This window comes from Plecotus auritus (genome assembly GCF_963455305.1).
Source record: "Plecotus auritus genome assembly, chromosome: 2".
In the NCBI taxonomy this organism is placed as follows: Eukaryota; Metazoa; Chordata; class Mammalia; order Chiroptera; family Vespertilionidae; genus Plecotus; species Plecotus auritus.
This window is the reverse complement of record NC_137771.1, coordinates 199,635,865-199,659,488: the sequence shown is the minus strand read 5'-3', so window position 1 is coordinate 199,659,488 and position 23,624 is coordinate 199,635,865. Positions and strand designations below refer to the sequence as shown.

General features: G+C 41.1%; 1 protein-coding gene across 1 annotated transcript in view; it reads right to left on the bottom strand.

Moving 5' to 3' along the window:
* Positions 1-23,624, bottom strand: part of WDR49 (WD repeat domain 49) — a gene marked incomplete at its 3' end in the record, with an annotated part of 152,809 nt that overhangs the window by 74,429 nt on the left and 54,756 nt on the right. Inside the window, 1 exon segment of the mRNA XM_080654711.1 lies at positions 8,910-9,143. Within this exon segment, the coding sequence (XP_080510837.1) occupies positions 8,910-9,143 (234 nt within the window).

Genomic DNA, 23,624 nt, shown 5'->3' with positions numbered 1-23,624 from the left:
TTCCTGTTCTGTTCAAGGAGAAGGAGGGACAACTGAGACGCATGTGTGAAGGTCACAGTCCAGAGGAACGGGCTCACTGAAGGTCTGAGACCTAATCATTGTATTCTAGAAGGCTTCACTGCCCCCCACACCTCACCACCACATTTTTAAAGGCCTATTTACAGAAGTCGCTTTTACTCAGTATATCATGTCCAACTATGAAAAAAATACAAAACATACTAAATGGCAAGAAACGCAGTCTGAGGATACAGAGCAAACATCAGACTCAGACATGGCAGGGATGTTTGAATTCTCAGATCATGAAGTTAAAATAACTATTATGAATATGCTAAGAGCTCTAATGGGTAAAAATAGACAGCACTGATTCTAAGCAAGTTTATATAGAGAAGCCAAAGACCCAGATGAGCCAACACAATATACTTCAGAATCAGAACAAAATCAGAAGACTGACACTGCCCAACCTCATAACTTACTATAAAGCTGCAATAATCAAGACAGTGTGGTATCAGCAAAAGAATAGACAATAGATCACTGGAACAGAATAGAGAGACCAAAAATAGACCCACATAAATATAATGAACTGATCTTTGACAAAGAAGCAAAGGCAATACGATGGAGAAAAGATAGTCTTTTCAATAAATGGTGCTGGAACTACTGGAACTCCACTTGTTAAAAAATGAATCTAGAAAGACTGTATAGCCTTCATGAAATCTAACTCAGCATGGGTCACAGACCTACATACAAAACAAAACAAACAAAACCCTATAAAACTCAAAGCAGATAATATAGGAGAAAATTTAAATGACCTTTGGTTTTGCAATGACTTTTTAGATGAAACACCAAGGGTATAGTCTATGAATTAAATAATTTATAAACTGAATTTCATTAAATTTAAAAATCTCTGCTCTGCAACACACACTGTCAAGAGAATGAAAAGATGAACCAGAGACTTAAAGAAAATATTCTTAAAATGCATATTTTTCAGGTATTGTTATCCAAAATATACAAAGAACTCAAAATTCAATAATGAGAAAACAAAGAACCTATTTTAAAAATGGGCCAAAGACCTTAACAGTCATCACCAAAGAAGATAAACAAATGTCAAATAATGTAAAAGGATGCTCCACATCATATGTGGTCTGGGAGGTGCGTAGTGAAACAATAATGTGATACTACACATTAGAATGACATGAATCTGGAACACTGACAACACCAAATGCTGACAAGGCTGTGGAGCAATGAGAACATTTTTCCATTGCTGATGGGAAAGCAAATTGATATAACCACTTTAAAAGGCAATTGGCATTTTTTTTTTTTTTTACAAAACTAAACACACTCTTATCAGTCAATTCAGCAATTGGGCTCCTTGATATTTATGCCAAAGAGTTGAAAACTTATGTCCACACAAAAACCTGCACACAGATGTTTAGCAGCTTTATTCATAATTGTCATGCTCGCAGGTGAATGAATAAATAATCTGTGGTATATCCATACAATGAAATATTATTCAGTGTAAAAATAGCTTTCAAGCCATTAAAAATGTATAGAGGAAAGGTAAATGCATATTATTGAGTGACAGAAGCCAATCATAAAAAGCTACATACTTAAAAAATTCCAACTACATGACATTCTAAAAAAGGCAAAACTATATAGACAATAAAAATATCAGTGGTTGCCAGGGTTCAGGGGAGGAGGGTGGGAAGACAAGGTGGGGCATAGAAGATTTTTAGGGCAGTGAAATTAGTCTATATGATGTTATAATGGTAGATACATGTCATTATACATTTGTCTAAACTCACAGAATGTATAACACCAAGAGTGAACCCTAATGTATACTGTGGTTACATCCTATATAATAAAAAGGTAATATGCAAAGAGACTGAATGGCAGAACAACCGAACAACCAATCAAAGAGTAATATGCTAATGATATGCTAAGGCTGCTCAACTGCTCGCTATAATGTGCACTGACCACCAGGGGGCAGTGCTTCAACCAGTAGGTTAGCTTGTTGCTGGGGTCCGGCTGATTGGAACTGAGTGAGATGGGCTGAACACACCCTGGAGCCCTCCTGCGGTCCCTCCCCGGCTCAGTCGTGCACCCAGATGGTCCCTCAGCCTGGCCTGTGCCCTCTCGCAATCTGGGACCCCTTGGCGGATGTCGGAGATCGGGTTTCAGCCTGATCCCACAGGCCACTCCCCTTAGGAGGGCGCCAGACGCAGGGCTCATGTCTGGCAAGCACTGCTGTGGCAGCACGAGCCTTTCCCTATCGGGACTGATTGGGTACGGGCCCACGGCAAACACAATGGGGCCAGGATAAGCGGGAGCAAAAGGTAGGAGCTGCAGGTGGTGTTGGACTGCGGGTTTAGGCCCAATCCCTGCAGGCCACCCATAGGGACCCCACCCGTGCACGAATTCGTGCACCAGGCCTCTAGTTTGGTGGTAAGGATGGGTCAATATCAGTTCATCAGTTGTAACAAATGTGGAAAATGTGGATAACAGGGGAGGCTGTGCATGAGGGAGGACAGAAGGACCGGGATATTTCTGTACCTTCTTCTCAATTTTGCTATAAACCTAAAAGTGCTCTTTAAGAAAATAAATAAGGTCTTTTAAAAAGCTGAGACTGTGAGGATGAGCTAGACTGAGGACAGGTCCTCTTCTATCCTGCTGATAGAATTGATGCAGCTTTTTTGGTGAACATTGGACAATATCTATCAAGGTTTCTGACATAAATAGTTTCTGACCAGTTCTAGGAATTTATTGCACAGATATATCCTCACTTGTGCTAAAATTTGTATGCTCAAGGTTAAAACTACTACATTACTTGAATTAGAAAAATATCAGAATTACCATCAATGCCTATAAGAACTGATTAATAAAAAGGTTGGCAGACCCATGTAATGGAATACCATAGAGCTGTAAAAAAGAAAGAGCATGCTCTCTAGGTAATGTGATGAAATGATCTTTAAGCTGTAGCATTAGGTGAAAAACCAATGTACAGAGCAATGTTTCTGTGTATATAATATGCTATCATTTGTGTAAACAGCATTTAAAATAATATGTTCTTACAATTAATAATTATATATATTTTTTTAATTTTTAAATCCTCACCTGATGATATTTTTTTCCATTGATTTTTAGTGAGAGAGAAAGTGAGGGAGTGGGGGAGAGAGAGAGAGAGATAGAGACAGAGAGAGAGAGAGAGTGAGAGAGAGAGAGAAACATCGATGTGAGAGAGACACATTGGTTGGTTGGTTGCCTTCCTCAGGCATCCTGATTGGGGCCAGGGATCAAACCTGCAACCAAGATACATACCCTTGACTGGGAATCGAACTAGAGAGCCTTTGGTCCTCTGGATGCTGCTCTAACCACTGAGCAACTGGCCAGAGGCACTATATATTTACTGTGTATGAGTAGAAAAGCCCTTGCAGGGGCCTCATTGAAGTCATAAAACTGGTTGCTTCCTAGGAAGGAAACTGGGAAACTGGCTAGGTAGACAACAGGGATGAGAGGAAACTTCCATGGTATATCCTATTGTTCTTTTGAGTTTTGTAACACTGAAATGTGTTATTCCTTCCAAGCTAATCACATTTAAATTAACGTGGGTGTGCATGTATGTGCATGTGTGTGTATGTTTTGGTGTAACCTTAAGACTAGGGTACTTACTTCACAAGTCTCCAGCTAGTGATTAGACTCAGGACTGACATGAAACCAAGTAAAGCCTTAAGCTGGCTAGTGAAGAAAAGCCATGCTAACAGAATGGAGGTCACTTGGAGCCCAGCTAGAAGGCAGGCAAAGAGAAAGCTTCCATTAGTGTGCATCCAGTTCTGTTCAGAAGAGAAACTCATCGATCTTGCCCTAAATACAAACACCCCAGAGGTATAATGTCTTGTAAGATGGAGATAAATTTCCCTTAAATTTGTCGGCCTCCCTTTTCTCACATTTTATAATTACCAAGGGAACTACACATTGAATTGTTTAGATTCTCAAAAATCTCAATTCCCCAAAATAATGGTGTGTAGAAAAGAGGAGAGGAGATGCACTGGAACCAAAAAATAACACCCAAGGGTCATTTTTCAGGAATGATGTTTCTTGTGATAGTGTGAGAGTTGTCTTCAAGAAACAGTACCACTCTGGATAGGTAAAGAAGGTCGAGTCTTCAAATTTCCAAACCCAACCTTCTGTGCTGGATTATGAAACCCACCCAGGGTCTCAGGAGTCCTGCTGGTCGCAGCCAGGCAGCATTGTCTGACAAGTTTCTCTATGTAACCATGGATGTGAGTAATAAGTTTACTCTTGGAGATTGGATAAAATGGTAAAATTATGGGAAGCAATTTGTATACCAAATTATATACTGTGCATATATTTTAAGCTAGAAAGTCATTCCTAAGATTTTACCCGAGAGAGATAAAGTCATGAGTGTGAATATCATTATGTACACACAAAAAAAATCGTAATAGCGAAATTCTCATCAAGGCAAATGGATCAGTAAATGATGATACATACCTACAGTGGGATATGTACTGCCTTTTAAAAAATGATGAACTAGATCTACATTTGGGTACAGGGAAATACATTTCAATCTATTATAAAATAAAAAAGTTGGTTACAGAACCACATTTATGCAAAATATTCTACACACAGGGAGATATTTAGAACCTAATGATATTTAGCTTCTTATTTGAGCTTTGCTGCATTGTTTTAACATCTCACAATAAGCATGGAATGTTTTTCAAAAACGAAACTATTTAATGTATTGTCTGTCAAAATTTGATGACACCTGAATGTCTAGCCTGGCCCTAAGTGTGTTCTCGGTGCAAAACAAACTGAAACATTACCTATTTTACAGAAACACGTTAGCCCCCATCATTAGGATGAGAGCCTCAGTGATAACTCTGAAACTTTATCTACTCCTGTTTATAGCTACAAATATATTTTTAAAGGTTCCTAACATCCTTGGGTATTTTTTTAAGCTTCAGTTAAGAACTCGCTGCAAAGGCAGTTTATTAGAACTACCTCCAGGATACTGAGTTACTTTGATTCTTTTAAAATTGCACATTCCAGGGACTCCCTCATGCTGTCCCAACTTGTTCTGCCGCTAGCTGTGAGGGCAATCTTCGCAGGGTGTGACACAGCACGCAGATCTTTGTAAGAGGCTTTGCATGGCTCGCCATCCCTTTCTTAGATTAGGGATGCCAGTCTGCCAAAAGTCAGGAAGATAAAGTAAAGTCACAGAAATGTGCCAAGTTGCTCTTACATAGGGATTATGTTAGGTCTCCATGGAGTCAAATAGAATTAAGTGATACTAACATGTCAGCTGAAATGACAACAGAAGAAAGTTTTTCCATTAATTTCAGACAAATGGAAAGTCCTCAAAAGAGGCTTAAAACCAGAAAACCAAAGATCAAGGGTCAGTGGACTGAAAAAGCCTGGGTTCCTTTTGAACTTGGAATGAGAAATGGCAATAAGTTAGGAACTGAGCATCCATTTGGTGCTCAGAAGAATGTTAGGAGTTGTTGGAAAATACAGAAGTGGAAGACAAGGATCTTTCCCTTATACCAAAAACATGGGAGAAGAGAAAAATGAGAGTTGAGCTAAGTGTTTAACTGGAAAACAACTCCAGATGTAACCAATGCTCTGAGAGGGGTGAGATCAGCGTGGCCAGGGCTGTCCTGAGAGACTCGGGGAGCTGAGAGGACCAAAGTCGACCCCTATAACTGAATGTTTATGAGCAAGAATGGCAATGGCTGAGAATGGACAGGACAAACAACTTCCTCCCCTCAAGGGTTTCCTGAAGATAAGCAGGCTAGTGACAAAGCCCAAACCTTCTTCTAACTCTTCCTAACATCTGCTTTCACATGATGCCTGGTTAAATAAAGATGAACAAATACGGACAAGTTAAGCAAAAGAGGTGTAATAAAGCTTCAACACTCCACCTGAGAGGTATGGGGGAGCTTGTAGGGCTGGCTGCCAGGAGGAAGGAACTGCTTCCGATGGGAGGCCATACCCAGGGATGCAGGAGGGATACATGCTGCTACTGTTATGTCTGTGACCCACAAGTGCGCGCGCGCGCGCGCACACACACACACACACACACACACGCACACGCACACGCACACATTTTCAAAAGTTAGTAAATGGAAGCTTAGACATGGTAAGTAATATGCCCAACATTTGAACTCCGATTTCTCTAACCCAAAGCGTCTCAAAACTTGTGGTCTTCAGGTCCCTTTACACTCTTAAAATTATTGAAGAATTAAAATAACTTTTATTTATATGGAAGAAATAGATAGATAGATGATGATGATAGATAGATAGATAGATAGTATATAGATAGATAGGTAATTTACATTAGAAATTTACACTAAGAATTTGTTAAAACACAACAATAAGAAGCACATGTTCCTTTCGACATCACAGCAATTATATTATCGCTCATCACGTAGCTTCTAGAAAACTCCTCTATACACTAATGAGACAATGAGAGTGAAAAACAAAAAGCAAGTTAATATTATGATTAAAATAGTTTTGACCTCCCAGATTCCCTGAAAAGATCTGAGTCCCCTGGGGTCTGAGAATTAGTGTTTTAACCCCGAGTTTGAGCAATAATTTTTCCAAGACCAGACTGTGGTATGGCCGGTGAATGACCTTCACCATCTGGCTCTAAGCTCCTTTACTGCTTCAACGCCAACATCTACCAAGTGCTCCCCAACTGGCCGCGCCAGCACGAACCCCTCCCGGTAAACGCACTGTGAGTGCTCCAGCCGCTTTGGCAGGTGCTCGCGTTGTGATTTCTGTCTGGAACTACATCCTTCTCCTCCTAAAGATTCCACTCTGGCGTTCAGGGCTCTGCTGAAATCCACCCTCCCCGGCCCCAGGCAGAACTGGTCACTTTCCGTGGGTAGCTCTTACCTCTACTTCCTTACACTCAGCTCCACTGTTGCCTTGTGAGCTGGTCATGTGTCTGCTTCCCCATTTTTATTACACAACCCTGCATGAGGCCCTACCGAGCAATGAGCACCAGGAAAACACCCTGGACCTGCCCTTAAAGACTGGAGTCTCGCCTTAGCTGGTTTGGCTCAGTGGATAGAGCATCCGCCTGTGAACTGAAGGGTCCTGAGTTCATTCCAGTCAAGGGCACATGCCTGGGTTGGGGGCTCCATCCCCAGTAGGGGGCATGCAGGAGGCAGCCTATCAATGATTCTCTTTCATCATTGATGTTTCTATCTCTCTCTCACTCTCCCCTCCTCTCTGAAATATATATATATATATACACACACACACACACACACACACACACACACACACACACACAGAGAAGATTAGAGTTTCCCTCAGTCCTGGCTCCTGGTATTTCTTCAAAACTGTTTTATTTGCTTTGTCTAATTACTCTAAAGTGACAAATATCACTGGTTGATGGGACTGTGGATGATATTGTTTTCTTTTTCTTGACTGCCAATATATTTTCATAATTAAAAATGGAATACAGCACAAAAGTGTTTCTTTATAACTTAGCAGCTAATAGAAAGCACTTAAGTATGTGGTACACAGCTCTATGTGCTTTATATATGTATCAATGCTTTTAATTATTTATGCTATTAACAGTGAAAATAAAGAGGTGTACACACTGAATTGTACAGTGATTCTTCCTACATCATATACCACATGCGCATATTCTATCCTTGCCTAAAACTTGCATATATTTGTTATCTTGGCTTTATCTCATGTCCCAAGTAGAAAATTCTAGAACTCCTTTGGGCCCCATTTCCTGAATTCCTCAGGGAATATGGCTCATCTTATGGCCAGGCAATGCAGGATCTTAGCATCTAAGCACAAGCCTCGCTGTTTAACTTTGCAGATCTCAATTAGCATAATGTTCTCCTGGAAACAAATACATAGCTCAGCAGCCACCAGGGAGCCGAATTAACCAGTTGCCTTCATAAAGTTCAGTAAAACATTTACGGGGGAACATTTCCCCCAGATGGAATTCAAAATGGGTTGTTGCGTAAAGGATTTTTATCTCCTAGAATAACCAGGAAACAGAATGTTTGAAGTAGTGACATGACACACTGCTCATTACTAACAAAGAGCTTTCCACCCCCTGCACAAGATCTGAACTACTCCTGTCTGCCTGACTGCAGAGGCTTATGCGGAGGGAAGGAAAGAATGGGCTGGAGTTCTTGTTTAAACTGGCCGAAAGCTGGATACGGGGCTCCTGCTGTGCTGTTACAATAGGGCCTGAAGTGATCATGGCTCCCTCCCCAGTAGCCCCAGGCTTGCCCCTCCTGTCCACTGAGAAGGCTCTGCACCAGGGGAGCGGGCTTCGACATTGACATGCAGGTACCACTCCAGGAGCAAAGGCTGCAGAGCGTCATTAAAGTGGTGAGGAGACAAACAACACTCAAGCTGCATAGCAAGTGGCACCACATTTAACTGAATCATTTTATTATGAATACATTCCGGGCTGCCACTGCGAGCCTCTGGTGTAAAATATGCCGGCAAAATGGATCTCTGCTAATTACATTTCATGCATATTTCAGAACTTTCCATGGGGATACAGGAAGATGGTGTTCATAAAAGAAAATTTTCCAGCCAAGTTTACCTGCATTTGCCATCGGGACCCAAGCTGGCAGGTAACAAAGGTAAGTTCGATCATGTTAACGTTGTGTTTGTGTTAGCTGGAATATTGTCGTTCCTTATAATTCTGTCAGTGCTGCTGGGGTCACTGGCTGAAAATGAAATTATCTTCAAATCCACCTGAACAAACAGTATTTCAGAAAAGCACATGCCTATGCAATCCCTTGCCACGTTTTTGTTTTTTCTCTAATCGGCCTCAGTGACCTTAGTGGAATTAAGGAAATAGCCTCTGGATATGGAGATACGTTGGGAGAGTGAAAGAAAAGCATCATTACCTGCCTCAAGCCTGAATGGTAAAGAACACAAGTGACTGCGCTCTTGTGGCTTTTCACCCTCTTGCTGGCTTCCCGTTCCATTGCCAACAGGGCCAGGTGGTGATTGCATGAGATGAAAAGTCGACCGTGGGCTTCATCGAAGTGGAAGAGGCATCTGAAGTCCTGACTTTGGGGGAAAGAACACGCTATCCTCTGGATGGATAGCTGGTGCTGAATATCCCAGAGTCTCAAAACCTGGATGGAAGGTGATAAAGTCATATGAAAAAGTCAAGAACAATTCTAATTCTTGGGCCAAATTTTTTTCTGCTTCATCCTTGACCGCAGGCAGTTGTTCTCTCCAGATTGTTATAGTTGATCACACTTCTGTCATAGCACACACTGTTCTTCCCTTATCCATCTAAATACTCCATCAGCTGTAACCATCTCCTCTAGCGAAGGGATTGTGTTTTTCCTTGGTCCCTGGAACAGTGCCTGGCATTTAGTAGGTGCTTGTGGTAGACAGAGATGTCCCTCAGAATGATCCTCAGGGATGTCCCTGTCTTATCCCTGGAATGTGCAACGATGCTATCTAACACAGGAAAGGGGATTTCGCAGAGGTAATAAATCAAGGACGTTGAGATGGAGAGATTATCCTCTATCCTCGATGATTTGGGTGAGTCCAATATAATCACCAGGGAGATCCCAATGATGGAATGTAATAAGGACTCAACCTATTGCTGCTGGCTTTGAAGTTGGGGGAGGGGAGTCCCCAGCCAAGGAAGCTGGAAATGGCAATGGAGCATTCTCCCTCAGGGCCTCCACAAAGGACAGCCCTGCTAACATCTTGATTTCAGCCCAGTGAGACCCATGCTGGAACTCTAACTTACAGAACACAAACTAATTTTGTATTGTTTCAAGCCAAGTTTGAGGTGATTTGTCACAGTAGCAATAGAAAACTAATGATCTCTCTCTCTCTCTCCTTCCCTCTCTTCCTACCTCTCCCTCCTCCTCCTCCTCCTCTTCTTCTTCTTCTTCTTCTTCTTCTTCTTCTTCTTCTTCTTCTTCTTCTTCTTCTTCTTCTTCTCTCTCTCTCTCTCTCTCTCTCCTCTCTCTCTCTCAGTTTTAAATGACATTGAAATGTGCAGTTCAGGGTGCAGACTTCTTCTAGTGTGTCCTTGTCCAATAAAAGATGAAGGATAAATTCGTGGACTAACAAACTCCATCTGGGCAGGGGTGTCCCCAAAAGGGACCCCTAGGAAGGGGCACCCAAATGGGAAAAGCCTGCTCTCTCTCTCTAATGGAAAAAAAAATCTAAATCTAAAATCTGTCTCATGTCTCTTTGTCCCTGGTTTATATATGCTGTAGGTTTTTGTCGGAATCTGACCCTTTCTAATTGGACCCTTCCTCAATCTAGGACCCCTCATTGGTCACTCTGCTACATAGTATCAGTTTCAAAGCTCAAAGCCCACGTGGTGTCCAACCCCTTTCTCTCCCCTTATCCTGCAACATTCCTCTATCCTCTGTGAAAATGTTTCCCTCTTCTCAATATCCTGTGACTTTTCTTTATCCTCTGTGAATATATGTCTTCCTCCCCCCTTATCCTGTGGCATTTCTCTATCCTCTGTACAAGTAAGATAAGCATTTTTTGTGTCTCCAAGCCCCCATATATGCATTCCTCTTCCATGGACCATCTTTATTCCCTAAAACTCCCTGTCCTGTCTCTAAAATTCCTTTCAGGCCCTTTCAATATCAAGTTCAAATAATCCATAAATATTAGACTCTTACTCAAGCACAGTCATAATACAAAGATAATGTGCAGATAGAACAAGGCTAACACAGGAAAAAAATAAAAACAGAAAGAGTAGCTTTGCAGGTACAAGTGTTGCCACTATGAGTTGTGGTGAGAACTAATACAGGCAAGTGACATAAACTGAGTCCGAGTGAAGACAGTGAAAAACCCATCCAAAGGGGACTAGCAGACCAGCTCTAGGGCCAGACTTCTTGGGTTCTAATCTTGGCTCTGTCCCTTACATAGGGTGACCTCCAGCAAGTGTCTTTGTCTCTGAGTTTTTGATGAGCCTCCCTCATCTGAGGCTGTGAGGATTAAATGAGAGCCCATGTCAAGCATTTAGCATGACAACCAGCATGGAATGTGTTCAATAATTGTTCTTTTATTATTCCACTAGAGGCCCAGTGCACGAAATTTGTGCATGGGGGGGGTCCCTCAGCCCGGCCTGCGCCCTCTTACAATCTGGGACCCCTTGGGTAGGGTCCCTAGGCTTGGCCAGCAATCAGGGCCTATTGGGGCTTTCCTTCACCCAACTGCCGGCAGCTGGCCCCACCCCACCACTGCCACTGCTTGCCATCTATGTGGTGCTGCCCCCCCTCCCCTGCCACCGGTCGCCTCCCTCTGCAGGTGACAGGCATGGGGTGTGATTACTTGGCTGGCCTGGGCCTCTCTCATCAGGGCGATGGCTGTGCAAAGGGTGGCCTGGGCCTTCCTCTGTGGGGCGATCATGGGGCGATGGTGGGGCCCCCTGACCAGTTGCATTGCACCCGCCTTGGCTGGCCTGGAGCCAGTGCGTGTCATAATGTGGTCATCCAGAAGGTTGTCTGGATGGCCATTCTGCTGCTCTGTCATTCGGTCGATTTGCATATTATGCTTTTATTATTATAAATTTCTTTTATCATTTTTTCATTGGGTAAATATTAGAACCTGAGAATGGAAAAGGTTCTTCCAAATAAACCTTTTATTCAATGGGAAAATTACCATCTATTAAAAATGGTCTCTGGCCTGACTGTCATGGCTGTGGTTGAGCATCAACCTATGAATCAGGAGGTCACAGTTCAATTCCAGGTCAGGGCACATGCCCAGGTTGTGGGCTTGATCCCCAGTGTGGGGCATGCAGGAGGCAGCCAATCAATGATTATCATCATTGATGTCTCTGTCTCTCTCCCACTTCCTCTCTGAAATCAATAAAAATATTTTTAAATAAATAAATAAAAATGATCTCTGTTTAAATAAGTGTTTATTATTCCATAAGGAAGGCAGTCTTGTAGTTCTTAACCTGTTTTAAATTGTAAACTTTTTTGAAAAAAAAAAAACTGTTGAAAATAACAGTTGGACCCCTCCCCTTAAATGCATATACCCATGAAAGGACACAACTTTCCATGTAACTTTGGGAGTACATGGATACACACACCTCCCATCCAGATCCCAGGAATCCACAGGATAGGAATTTCTGCAGTAATTACTAAATATGTTCAGCCAAAGATGTCCTCTTCTAGCTCCTGATTCTAGCCTGTCCTTTCTCCCATCTGCATAAACCTCTTCTTATGCCTCTTATCTGGGTTAAATGATCCCAGTTCCTTCAACCACCATGTTATCAGTTTTCAGATCCCACTCCACCCTGGCAGCCTCTTTATCTATTTTCTCACTTTGTCTTTGTCCAACTTTCTTTCCAGGGGAGGATGGTCATCCAGACTCTCTTTACTTTTAAAAACCAAAGTAGGATATGGCCACGGTATAAAATCCAATAGCATTGACAGACTTTTTTTTCCCAGCCCAGGCCTCCCAACCTCAACTCCTCTGAGACAGCCTCTTTATCTTTTTGGGGGTCTGGTTTTCTTCATGACACCAAATAATGACAGTGTGTGTATGTGTGTGCCTGTAGAGGTAGCATATATGCATTACTCATATATCTAATGACTCCTCTGAAAAAAGAGAAGTTATTAAAATTCCTTTTCTCTCTTTCTCTTCCCATTTCTCTCAATCTAAACATTTTATTCTTTAATCCTATTGGTTATCATAATTTAAAAGTATACTTAGACATTAATTAATGCACTATAAATTTAAAACTACCTCTTGAAAAAAAAATGGTGGCAGAATAGATAGACGTGTCCCGAGCCTTGTCCTGGAGCAGATAGAAAGAACAGCTGAGGGTCGCATGGGGAGTGTTTGTTGGTGAGTTGAGGGACAGCTATACTCCAGGAGAAGGTGGGGGACTGCTGGATGGGGCTCCCCTGACCGGGCAGCCCCCACTGCTGCTGGGTTCCCTCCCTGAGCAACCAGCTTGGATGCAGAGACCACGCCATCTTGAAGGGGAAAGTGGAAGTTATCAGAAGCCTGAAAATCTACAACTATGGCACCCACCGAACAGTGCAAACCCCAGAACACCGGTCCCCAATTGGCACAAACAGGCGGATTCAAAGGAGCTCTACACTCCACCACAAAAAGGTCAGATTTCACCTGGGATAAGGTGAGGTCTCTGGTCCTGGCAGGAGAGAGAAACGTGCGCACTGTGGGAGTTGGAGGACCAGGGGAAGTCTGCGCCTAGAAAAATCCATGGCTGTTGGAGCTGGCATGATCTGTGAATGTGGAAGGGGTTCTTCAGAGCTACTAACAGAAAGGATCTCTAAAAAGCAACCCATTTTGATCTGACGCAAAAGGACAGCTTAGACATTTTAAAAGTGTGCTGGCTGCTTAGACCCAAGGGGGAAAAAAAAGACTGCACAGACTTGCATACAGCCCTGGAGTTCGCACACTTATGCTGACTCTGTTTTTTTTTCTTTTTTCTTTTTCCACTTTAAATCCTTGCTTCTGATTACCAAGCCCAATACATAGGATCATCCAATTGGGGACACCCTAAGAGACTGCAGGGGAAAGTTGTTTTCCTGGAACCTGGGGATCAGAGCGGGGAATAACCATCAGAGAACCAGCTCTGGGGCAACTCACTCCCACAAACCAGTACTGAGTGCCAGAGGGAAAGCAGGATCTAAGCACTGGCTAGAGAGGACCTATAGACCCAGAGGTCAATCCAGAAACACTGCCACCTAGGGGTTGAATCAATAACTGACTCTTGTGTAATCACAAAAAAAGGAATACAAGAAATTAAGACATACTGCCTGCTTAAAAATCAGGACTGGCTTACAACACTGAGGAGCAGTGGAATGCAGGGAACTGCAATACTGTCCCGACTAGGAAACAGGCGTGCCAAACAGAACAGTAGAGGAAGTGAATCACCTTCACTACTGCACATTTTTATTTTTATTTTTTTATTTTTTTCATCTTTTACTTAAGAAACTAATTTTTTTCTTTTTTCCTCAGTTGATTTTACCTTTTTAATTATTACATTTTTATTTTCAATCAGTATTATTACTACTACTATTTTACCTTTTTCTTTTTTTTAAGTGTCATTTTATTTTCTCTTTATTTTACTTTGGGATTAGTGTTCTACATTCTATTTTCATTTTTCCTTTAGCATCATTTTACTCTATCTCAACTCTACCTTTATGCCATCACTCTCTTCCTAACCTTTCCCCTTTTGTTCTGTTTCTCTTACCCTTTTCCTGCTTTAGATTTTCCCTATTCTTTCTTTTTAACCCCTGTTAAAATTTCACCCTGCTTATATATCTAATTTCCAATCCCCTGCTCCAAGTCCATACACACCTCTCTCTTCTCTGTCTTCACTATCCAAAAAATTGTCTTTCTCTCTGTCCTTTTGTTGTTCTTTGCTTGAATGTTGATTATATCAATTTTTTATGCTTGTTTGTGAGATTGTTTTGCTTATTCTTTTTGTTTGTTTGTTTTGTTTTTGTTTGTTTTTTTATTCTGCTTTCCCTCACCACGCTTGATATTAGTTATTGTTTGTAGTTTGTATTCATCTACAGGTACTTGTTGCTGGCATTTTTGTTGGGATTAGTGGCTGTTCTATTGCCTTTTCTCCCCATATATATAATTGGTTCCCCTCTTCTTTCTTATTCTCTTTCTTTTCTCTCTTACTTTTTTTTCCCTTTTCCCAATTTCATTTTGCACTCCTTTCTTTTTTCTCTCTTTCTCTTCTTCTTTCTCTCCTATCCTCTAACTTTCCTTTTTCTGGTGGTCACCTTTATTTGGGATTATTAATGTCATGAATACATTTCTGTTCAGTGCCTTGTGCGTTGTACCTGGTAGTGTTGTATTTTGTGCCTTTAAATCAATGCAGGAGAGAGAGAACTACATAACCAGACACCCAGAGAAGAGAGACTATGGGGAGACAAAGAAAGAGCCCGCATATGAAAGAAAAGCAGGCATCACCAGAAAAGGAAGTAAACAAAATGGAGGCAAGCAACCTGTCAGAGAAAGAATTCAGAGAAATGGTCATAAGGTGGCTGAAAAGAATGGAAGACAAATTTGAAAATATGTGTAAGAACCAAGAGGAAATGAAGAAGAACCATGAAGAAATGAAAAATTACATCGCTCTGTAAAGAACTCAATAGAAAGCATCAACAGTAGACTAGAAGAAGCAGAGAACTGCATCAGTGAGCTAGAAGATAAGGTAGGAAAAAATACCCAAGTAGAGCAGCTTCTAGAAAAAAAATTAAAAAGCAGGAGTAGAGCCTAAGGGAACTTTGGGACAACACGAAACAAAACATCCGCATAATGGGGGTTCCAGAAGAAGAAGAAACTGAGCAAGGAATAGAAAACCTGTTTGAAGAAATAATGACAGAAAACTTCCCTGATAAAGGGAAGAAAAAACCCACACAAATCCAAGAAGCTCACAGAGTTCCAAGCAAAATGAACCCCAAAAGACTGATGCCAAGGCACATTATAATTAAACTACTGGCCCAGTGCACAAAATTTGTGCACATTAAAAGGGGATTAATTAGAGGAAATATTTTAATATTGCTATTTGCCCTTTCTCTATAATAGAAGTGTCAGAGATGAAAAAAAAATATTAAAATGTATATGAAACCTTCTTCCTGTCAGAGTCTGGGGTGCACCACGGGACCCAGAGTCAAGTCCCCGCCCACCCACATGCGCCTCAAAATTGTGTGAGACCCAGACCCGGCCGGCCCCCCTCTCATTGGGATAGATCCAGACCTGTCTAGTCCCACTCTTGTCAAGCCCTGCCGGGCAGGGAATGTAGCCTCAGGTCCCCTGGCCCAGTGCCAGGATGGGGGGCGTGGCCTGAGGTCCCCCATCGCAGATCGGGGTTGGGGGGTGTGCCTTGAGGTTCCTCCATCAAGCCCCACCAGGTGTGAGACATGGCCTGAGATCCCTTTTCAAGCCCCGCTGGGTGGGGGGCATGGCCTGAGGTCCCCCATCAAGCCCCACCAGGCGGGGGGGAGGGCACAGCCTCAGGTCCCCCAGCCTGGCACCGGGAGGGGGTAACAGCCTCAGGTCCCCTGTCAAGCCCCATTGGCAGGGGGGTGCAGCCTCAGGTCCCCACTCGGCGGGGGTCGCAGCCTGAGTTCCCCTGACCCAGCACTGGGGGTGTACCTTGAGGTCCCTTGTCAAGCCCCGCCAGGCAGGGGGTCACAGCCTCAGGCCCCTGGCTCAGTGCTGGGGCAGGGGTGCAGCCTAAGGTCTCCCGGCCTGGTGCTGGGTGGGGAGCATGGCCTGAAGTCCCCTGTCAAGCTCCACCTGGTGGGGGGCATGGCCTGAAGTCCCCCAGCCTGGTGCTGGGGCCAGGTGAGCAGCCTGAGGTCCCCTAGCCCAGCACCAGAACGGGAAGCACACCTTGAGGTCCCCCGTCAAGCCCTGCCGGTTGGGAGGGTGAGGCCTGAGGTCCTCCGGCCTGGCGCTGGGGCTGGGGGAGCACCTTGAGGTTCCCTAGCCCAGTACCAGGACAGGAAGTGCACCTTGAGGTCCCCTGTCAAGCCCTGCCGGTGGTGGGTGTGTCTTGAAGTCCCCTGTCAAGCCCCACCTGGTGCGGGGCGCGGCCTGAGGTCCCCTGGCCTAGCACTGCTACAGGGGGAGCAGCCTGAGGTCCCCTAGCCCAGCACCAGGATGGGAAGCGCACCTTGAGGTCCCCTGTCAAGCCCCATAGGGGCAGGGGAGGGCATAGCCTCAGGTCCCTGTTGATTGCTCATTAAGGCTCCTCATGGGAACTTGGCCTCAGCTGTGGGTGCAGCCATCTTTGTGATGGAGTGATGGTTAATTAGCATATTCCCTCTTTATTAGATAGGATTGGCAAACACCAATGACAAAGTAAGAATCTTAAAAGTGGCCAGAGAGGGAAAGAAAGTTACCTACAAAGGGACCCCCATCAGACTAGCAACTGATTTCTCAACAGAAACTCATCAGCCCAGAAGGGAATGGAATGAAATATATAAAGACATGCAAAGGAAGGGTCTGAATCCAAGAATATTGTACCCAGCAAGCCTGTCAATCAAAATTGAAGGTGAAATCAGGAGCTTCACAGACAAAAAAGGACTAAGGGAATTTATTACCACCAAACTAGCGATACAAGAAATGCTAAAGGGTCTGCTGTTAAAAAAAGAAATAGGAAGTGAAGAAGGAACACAGGGGTAAAGAATAAAAATGGTGACAAATAAGTACCTATCAATAATAACTTTAAATGTAAATGGATTAAATGCCCCAATCAAAAGACATAGGGTAACGGATTAGATAAGAAAACATGATCCATATATCTACTGTCTACAAGAAACCCACCTCAGAAAAAAAGATGCACACAGACTGAGGGTGAAGGGGTGGAAAAAGGTTTTTCAGGCAAATGGAAATGAAAAAAAAGCTGGGGTAGCATTATTTATATCTGACAAATTAGATCTCAAAGTGAAGGACATAACAAGAGATAAGGAAGGCCACTTCATAATACTAAAGGAAGCAATCCAACAAGAAGAAATAACTCTGGTGAACATATATGCACCCAATACGGGAGCACCCAAATACATAAAATAACTCCTGGAGGATATCAAGGGAGAGATTGACAGCAATACAATCATAGTAGGAGACTTTAATACCCCACTATCACCATTGGACAAATCCTCTAAACAAAAAATCAGCAAAGAAGCATCAATCCTAAATGACTCACTAGACCAGATGGAATTAATTGACATCTTCAGAACATTTCACCCTAAAGCCACAGAATATACATTCTTCTCAAGTGCACATGGGTCATTTTCAAAGATAGACCATATGTTGCATCATAGGCAAAGTCTATTCAAATTCAAGAAGATAGAAATCATATCAAGCATCTTCTCATATCACAGTGGCATAAAACTGGAAATCAAATACAATAAAAACAATACAAAAAAATCAAACACATGGAGACTAAACAGCATGCTATTAAACAATGACTGGGTTACCAGAGAGATCAAGGAAGAAATAAAAAACATCATGGAAACAAAGGACAATGAAAACACAACAATCCAAAATCTATGGGACACACAGCGAAAGCAGTCTTGAGAGGGAAGTTCATAGCTCTACAAGCCTACTGCAAAAAACAAGAAACAATGGTAATAAATTATCTAACCCTACAACTCAAAGAGTTAGAAAGAGCGCAACAAGAAAAGCCCAGTGTAAACAGAAGGAGGAAAATAATAAAGATCAGAGCAGAGATAAATGACATAAAGACAAAAAAAAACTATACAAAAGATCAACAAAACCATGAGCTGGTTCTTCGAAAGGATAAAAAAGATTGATGAGCCATAACTGGTTTGGCTCAGTGGATAGAGCGTCAGCCTGCAGACTGAAAGGTCACAGGTTTGATTCCGGTCAAGGGCATGTACCTTGGTTGCGGGCACATCCCCAGTAGGAGGTGTGCAGGAGGCAGCTGATCGATGTTTCTCTCTCATCAATGTTTCTAACTCTCCATCCCTCTCCCTTCCTCTCTGTAAAAAAATCAATAAAATATATTAAAAAAAAAAAAAAAAGATTGATGAATCTCTAGCCAGGCTCACCAAGAAGCAGAGAGAGAGGACCCAAATAAACAAAATCAGAAATGAAAGAGGTGAAATAACAACAGACCCCACAGAAATACAAAGGATTGTTAAAAAAATACTATGAACAACTCTATTCCAACAAACTGAACAACCTGGAGGAAATGGACATATTCCTAGAAAAATATAACCTTCCAAAACTCAATCAGGAAGAATCTAAACATCTCAATAGGCCAATAACTATGGAAGAAATTGAAGCAGACATCAAAAAGCTTCTGGCAAACAAAAGCCTGGGGCCAGACATTCAAGGAAGAACTAAAACCTATCCTCCTCAGACTATTCCAAAAAGTTCAAGAGGAAGGAAGACTTCCAAGCTCATTCTATGAAGCCAGCATCACCCTAATACCAAAACCACATAAAGACAACACAATGAAAGAGAATTACAGGCCAATATCCCTCATGAACATAGATGCCAAAATCCTCAACAAAATTCTAGCAAATTGGATCCAGCAGTACATCAGAAAGATCATACACCATGACCAAGTAGGATTTATTCCAGGAATGCAAGGATGGTACAATATCCGCAAATCAATAAATGCAATACATCACATAAACAAACTGAGAGATAAAAACCACGTAGTCATATCAATTGATGCAGAAAAAGCATTTGACAAAATCCAACACCCTTTCTTGATAAAAAACTCTCAACAAGGTGGGAATAGAAGGATCATACCTCAACATAATAAAAGCCATATATGATAAACCCACAGCTAGCATCATACTCAATTGGCAAAAAACTAAAACCATTACCCCTAAGAACAGGAACATGACAGGGATGTTCACTCTCACCACTCCTGTTCGACATAGTACTGGAGGTATTAGCCATTGCAATTAAACAAGAAGAAGAAATAAAAGGCATCCAAATTGGAAAAGAAGAAGTAAAGCTGTCCTTATTTTCAGATGACATGATATTGTACATAAAAAAACCGAAAGACTCCATCAAAAAACTATTAGACTTAATAAATGAATTTGGCAATGTAGCAGGATACAAAATCATCACCAAGAAATCTATGTCATTTCTATACACCAATAGTGAACTTACAGAAAGAGAGACTAAAAAAGCAATCCCATTTACCATTGTACCAAAAAAAATGAAGATACCTAGGAATAAACTTAACTAAGGAGGTAAAAGACTTATACGTGGAAAACTACAGGACACTGAAAAAAGAGATAGAGGAAGACGTAAACAGATGAAAGAATATACCATGTTCATGGATTGGTAGAATCAACATCATTAAAATGTCCATACTTCCCAAAGCAATCTATAGATTCAATGCACTCCCCATTAAAATACCAATGGCATATTTCACAGACCTAGAAAGAACTCTCCAAAAATTCATCTGGAATAAAAAAAGAGCCCGAATAGCCACAGAATCCTGAGAAAAAAGAACAAAGTAGGTGGGATCTCAATACCAGATTTCAATCTGTATTACAAGGCCACTGTTCTCAAAACAGCCTGGTACTGGCACAAGAACAGACATATAGACCAATGGAATAGAATAGAGAACCCAAATATCGACCCAAACCACGATGCTCAATTAATATTTGACAAAGGAGGCATGAACATACAATGGAGTCAAGACAGTCTCTTCAATAAATGGTGTTGGGAAAATTAGACAGATACATGCAAATAAATGAAACTAGACCACCAACTTACACCATACACAAAAATAAACTCAAAATTGATACAAGACTTAAACATAAGACAGGAAACCATAAAAATACTAGAGGAATCCACAGGCAGAGAAATCTGACATATGCTGAAGAAATTTCTTCAGTGATACCGCCTCTAGGGCAATGGAAGCTAAAGAGAAAATAAACAAATGGGACTACATCAAAATAAAAAGCTTTTGCACAGCAAAAACAAAACAAAACAAAAAAAAAACAACCCATCAACAAAACAACAAGAAAGCCCACTGAATGGGAGAACATATTTGCAAATGTTATCACTGATAAAGATTTAATCTCCAACATCTACACGGAACTTATACAACTTAATGAAAGAAAGATAAATGATCCAATAAAAAGAATGGGCAACCCTAACTCATTTGGCTCAGTAGATAGAGCGTCGGCCTGCAGACTGAGGGGTCCCAGGTTCGATTCTGGTCAAGGGCATGTATCTTGGTTGTGGGCTCATCCCCAGAAGGAGGTGTGCAGAAGGCAGCTGATGGATGTTTCTCTCCCATCGATGTTTCTGACTCCCTATCCCTCTCTATAAACAATCAATAAAATATATATTTTTTAAAATGGGCAGCGGACCTAAATAGAAAGAAGACAGAAGGAAGGCCAAGAGACACATGAAAACATGCTCAAAGTCACTAATTATCCGAGACATGCAAATCAAAACGACAATGCGGTACCATCTCACACCTGTCAGAATGGCTATCATCAACAAATCAACAAATGACAAGTACTGGTGAGGATGCAGAGAAAAAGGAACCCTCATGCACTGCTGGTGGGAATGCAGACTGGTGCAGCCACTGTGGAGAACAGTATGGAGTTTCTTCAAAAAACTAAAAATGGAGCTCCCATTTGACCCAGTAATCCCACTTCTAGGAATATATCCCAAGAAACTAGAAACACCAGTCAGAAAGGATATATGCACCCCTATGTTCATAGCAGCACAATTCACCATAGCTAAGATTTGGAAACAGCCTAAATGCCCATCAGCTGATGAGTGGATTAGAAAACTATGGTGCATCTACACAATGGAATACTACACTGCTATAACAAAGAAGGAATGCTTACCATTTGCAGCAGCATGGATGGACCTGGAGAGCATTATGTTAAGTGAAATAAGCCAGGCAATGAAAGAAAAATACCACATGATCTCACTCATTTATAGAAAATAAAGAACATTATAACCTGATTAATAAAAGATAGATACAGAGGCAGTAAAGCACCCAACAGACTGTCAAATTACAGCGGGAAGGCTGGGGAGTGTTGGGAAAGGAGGGAAATAGATCAACCAAAGGATTTGTATGCATGCATATAAGCACACCAATGGACACAAGACCCTGGGAGGGTGGGATGAGGGCATGCGACAGGGGTTAGGGGAGGCTGGGGGAAGGTCAATGGGGGGAAAAAAGGAGATATATGTACTAATATATGTAATACTTTAAACAATAAAAAAATTTTTAAAAAATAAAACTACCTCTTGACTCACAGATACATAAGATGAACACCTTAGGATCCTCAATAATTTGTTTTAAGCAATGTGCTCAGAATTGAGTCAATATTGCAGGTGACTCTCACCACCCTTGCAGGTACTGTGACTTCTCTAAAGCAGCCTATTTTTTCATTAGCTGATTAAACTACTCCATCATGCATTTCATTTACCTTGAGATCCTAATCAAGTAAAACTCTAGATTTTATTCTGATGAACAAATAATCAAATGAGATATCTACCTTTCTATCTTCAAAAATCTGTTATCTTAAGCTAAAAATAGCATTTTTTTTTCTAGTCTTGATTCAGAGTTACAATGTGACAATATAATTTGGATCATAACTCAATTATATTCATAATTCCTCCTTGATTTGTTCACATATCCCATGGGACATAGTAGAGGTTCAATAAATACATTATTTAAATTTCTTGAAGATTGTAGCTCATCTAATAACTATATATTTGTACAGCTCGTTGTTGAAAAGATTAGCTAGGACAAGTCCAAGAATATAGCACTCCCATAAAGAAAAAAAAAAAACTTGCCTAACTTCTACCTGGTTATTCAACTAATTTCAGATCTCATACACTCTACAATGATATTTATGAGAATTTTTCAAATATCTTACAGAAATAATTATGCTTGAGGTATACAGTAACCCCTTCATCTACCAACACTTAGAACAAACTTAAACAGACCTAATCAATTCTTAAACATCATTGCCAATTCTTCTTACTCTGAGACTATACAGGGTAGGACAAAAAAGTAGGTTTATAATTGTTCATATTGAAAATAATACAATAATTAATAAATAATAATACAAAAATAAAGTCTTATGTTTCACTTACTCGCAACTGTAAACCTACCTTTGTCCCACCCTGTATAAATATAAAGTAAGTTGAGTTTTCTTGACAAGGATTTCTTTTTCTTATTCAAGAACTCATTCTGATTCTTAAAAGTTACTAAATTATTTTTATTTAAAATATTCTGGAAGCTCTTTAGAAAATGTTTATCCCCAGAAATATAGATTCTACAAGAACCAAGACTTGCAAATAGAGTTTAATGTGTCCCAAATATAAATAGAATCGATAAACTATTTTTAGAATTTTTTAAGCCATAGGATTAGACATATCTAGGTCATTCTCAAACACTCATATTACTTATGATAGTCTTGCCTTCATTATCCAAAATCATGTCTTATTTAGTATGAACCCTGTTCTAAAATATAAAAATTAACTTCATGTCAGAATAATTATCTGAGGCATAATTGAGTATAGATTAACAATAACTCAACAGTATTAATGGACTGTAGTTCCCCCAGAATCATTTTCCACTGTATTGTTCAAGTAATTTATATTGGCTTTTAATATTTTATTGACATTTAGTCATGTAAATTAAATAAAAATCTTAAATACACAAGCAATAACCTCTCTAGTCTATGATGGGTTACTTCTTGCTATTAGAGATATTTTTATCAGATTGTGTATATTCATTAGTTTTTCTCAAAATAAATGTTATTGTTTTGATTTCCCTTTATCTGGAGAACTCTCTCAATTAATGATCCTACCAAGACCACCTTGTCTTTAATTTTTCTCTCTGCTGAGAATCAAAACAACAGCATTGATAAGCTGTCATCAGTGTATATAACAGTGTTCCAGCATTTTCCTAGAAATCAACTCATGATATGTGACCCCCCATAAGTTTTCAACCACACTCAGTACCAGTGGTTCTTAATCTTGACATCAGAAATACCCAAGGTGCTTTAGAAATTGCCTATGCTTGTGCCCTTTTCCCAGGCCAATTAAATTATAATCTCTGAGCATGGGGATCAGGTATTAGTATTTCTTTT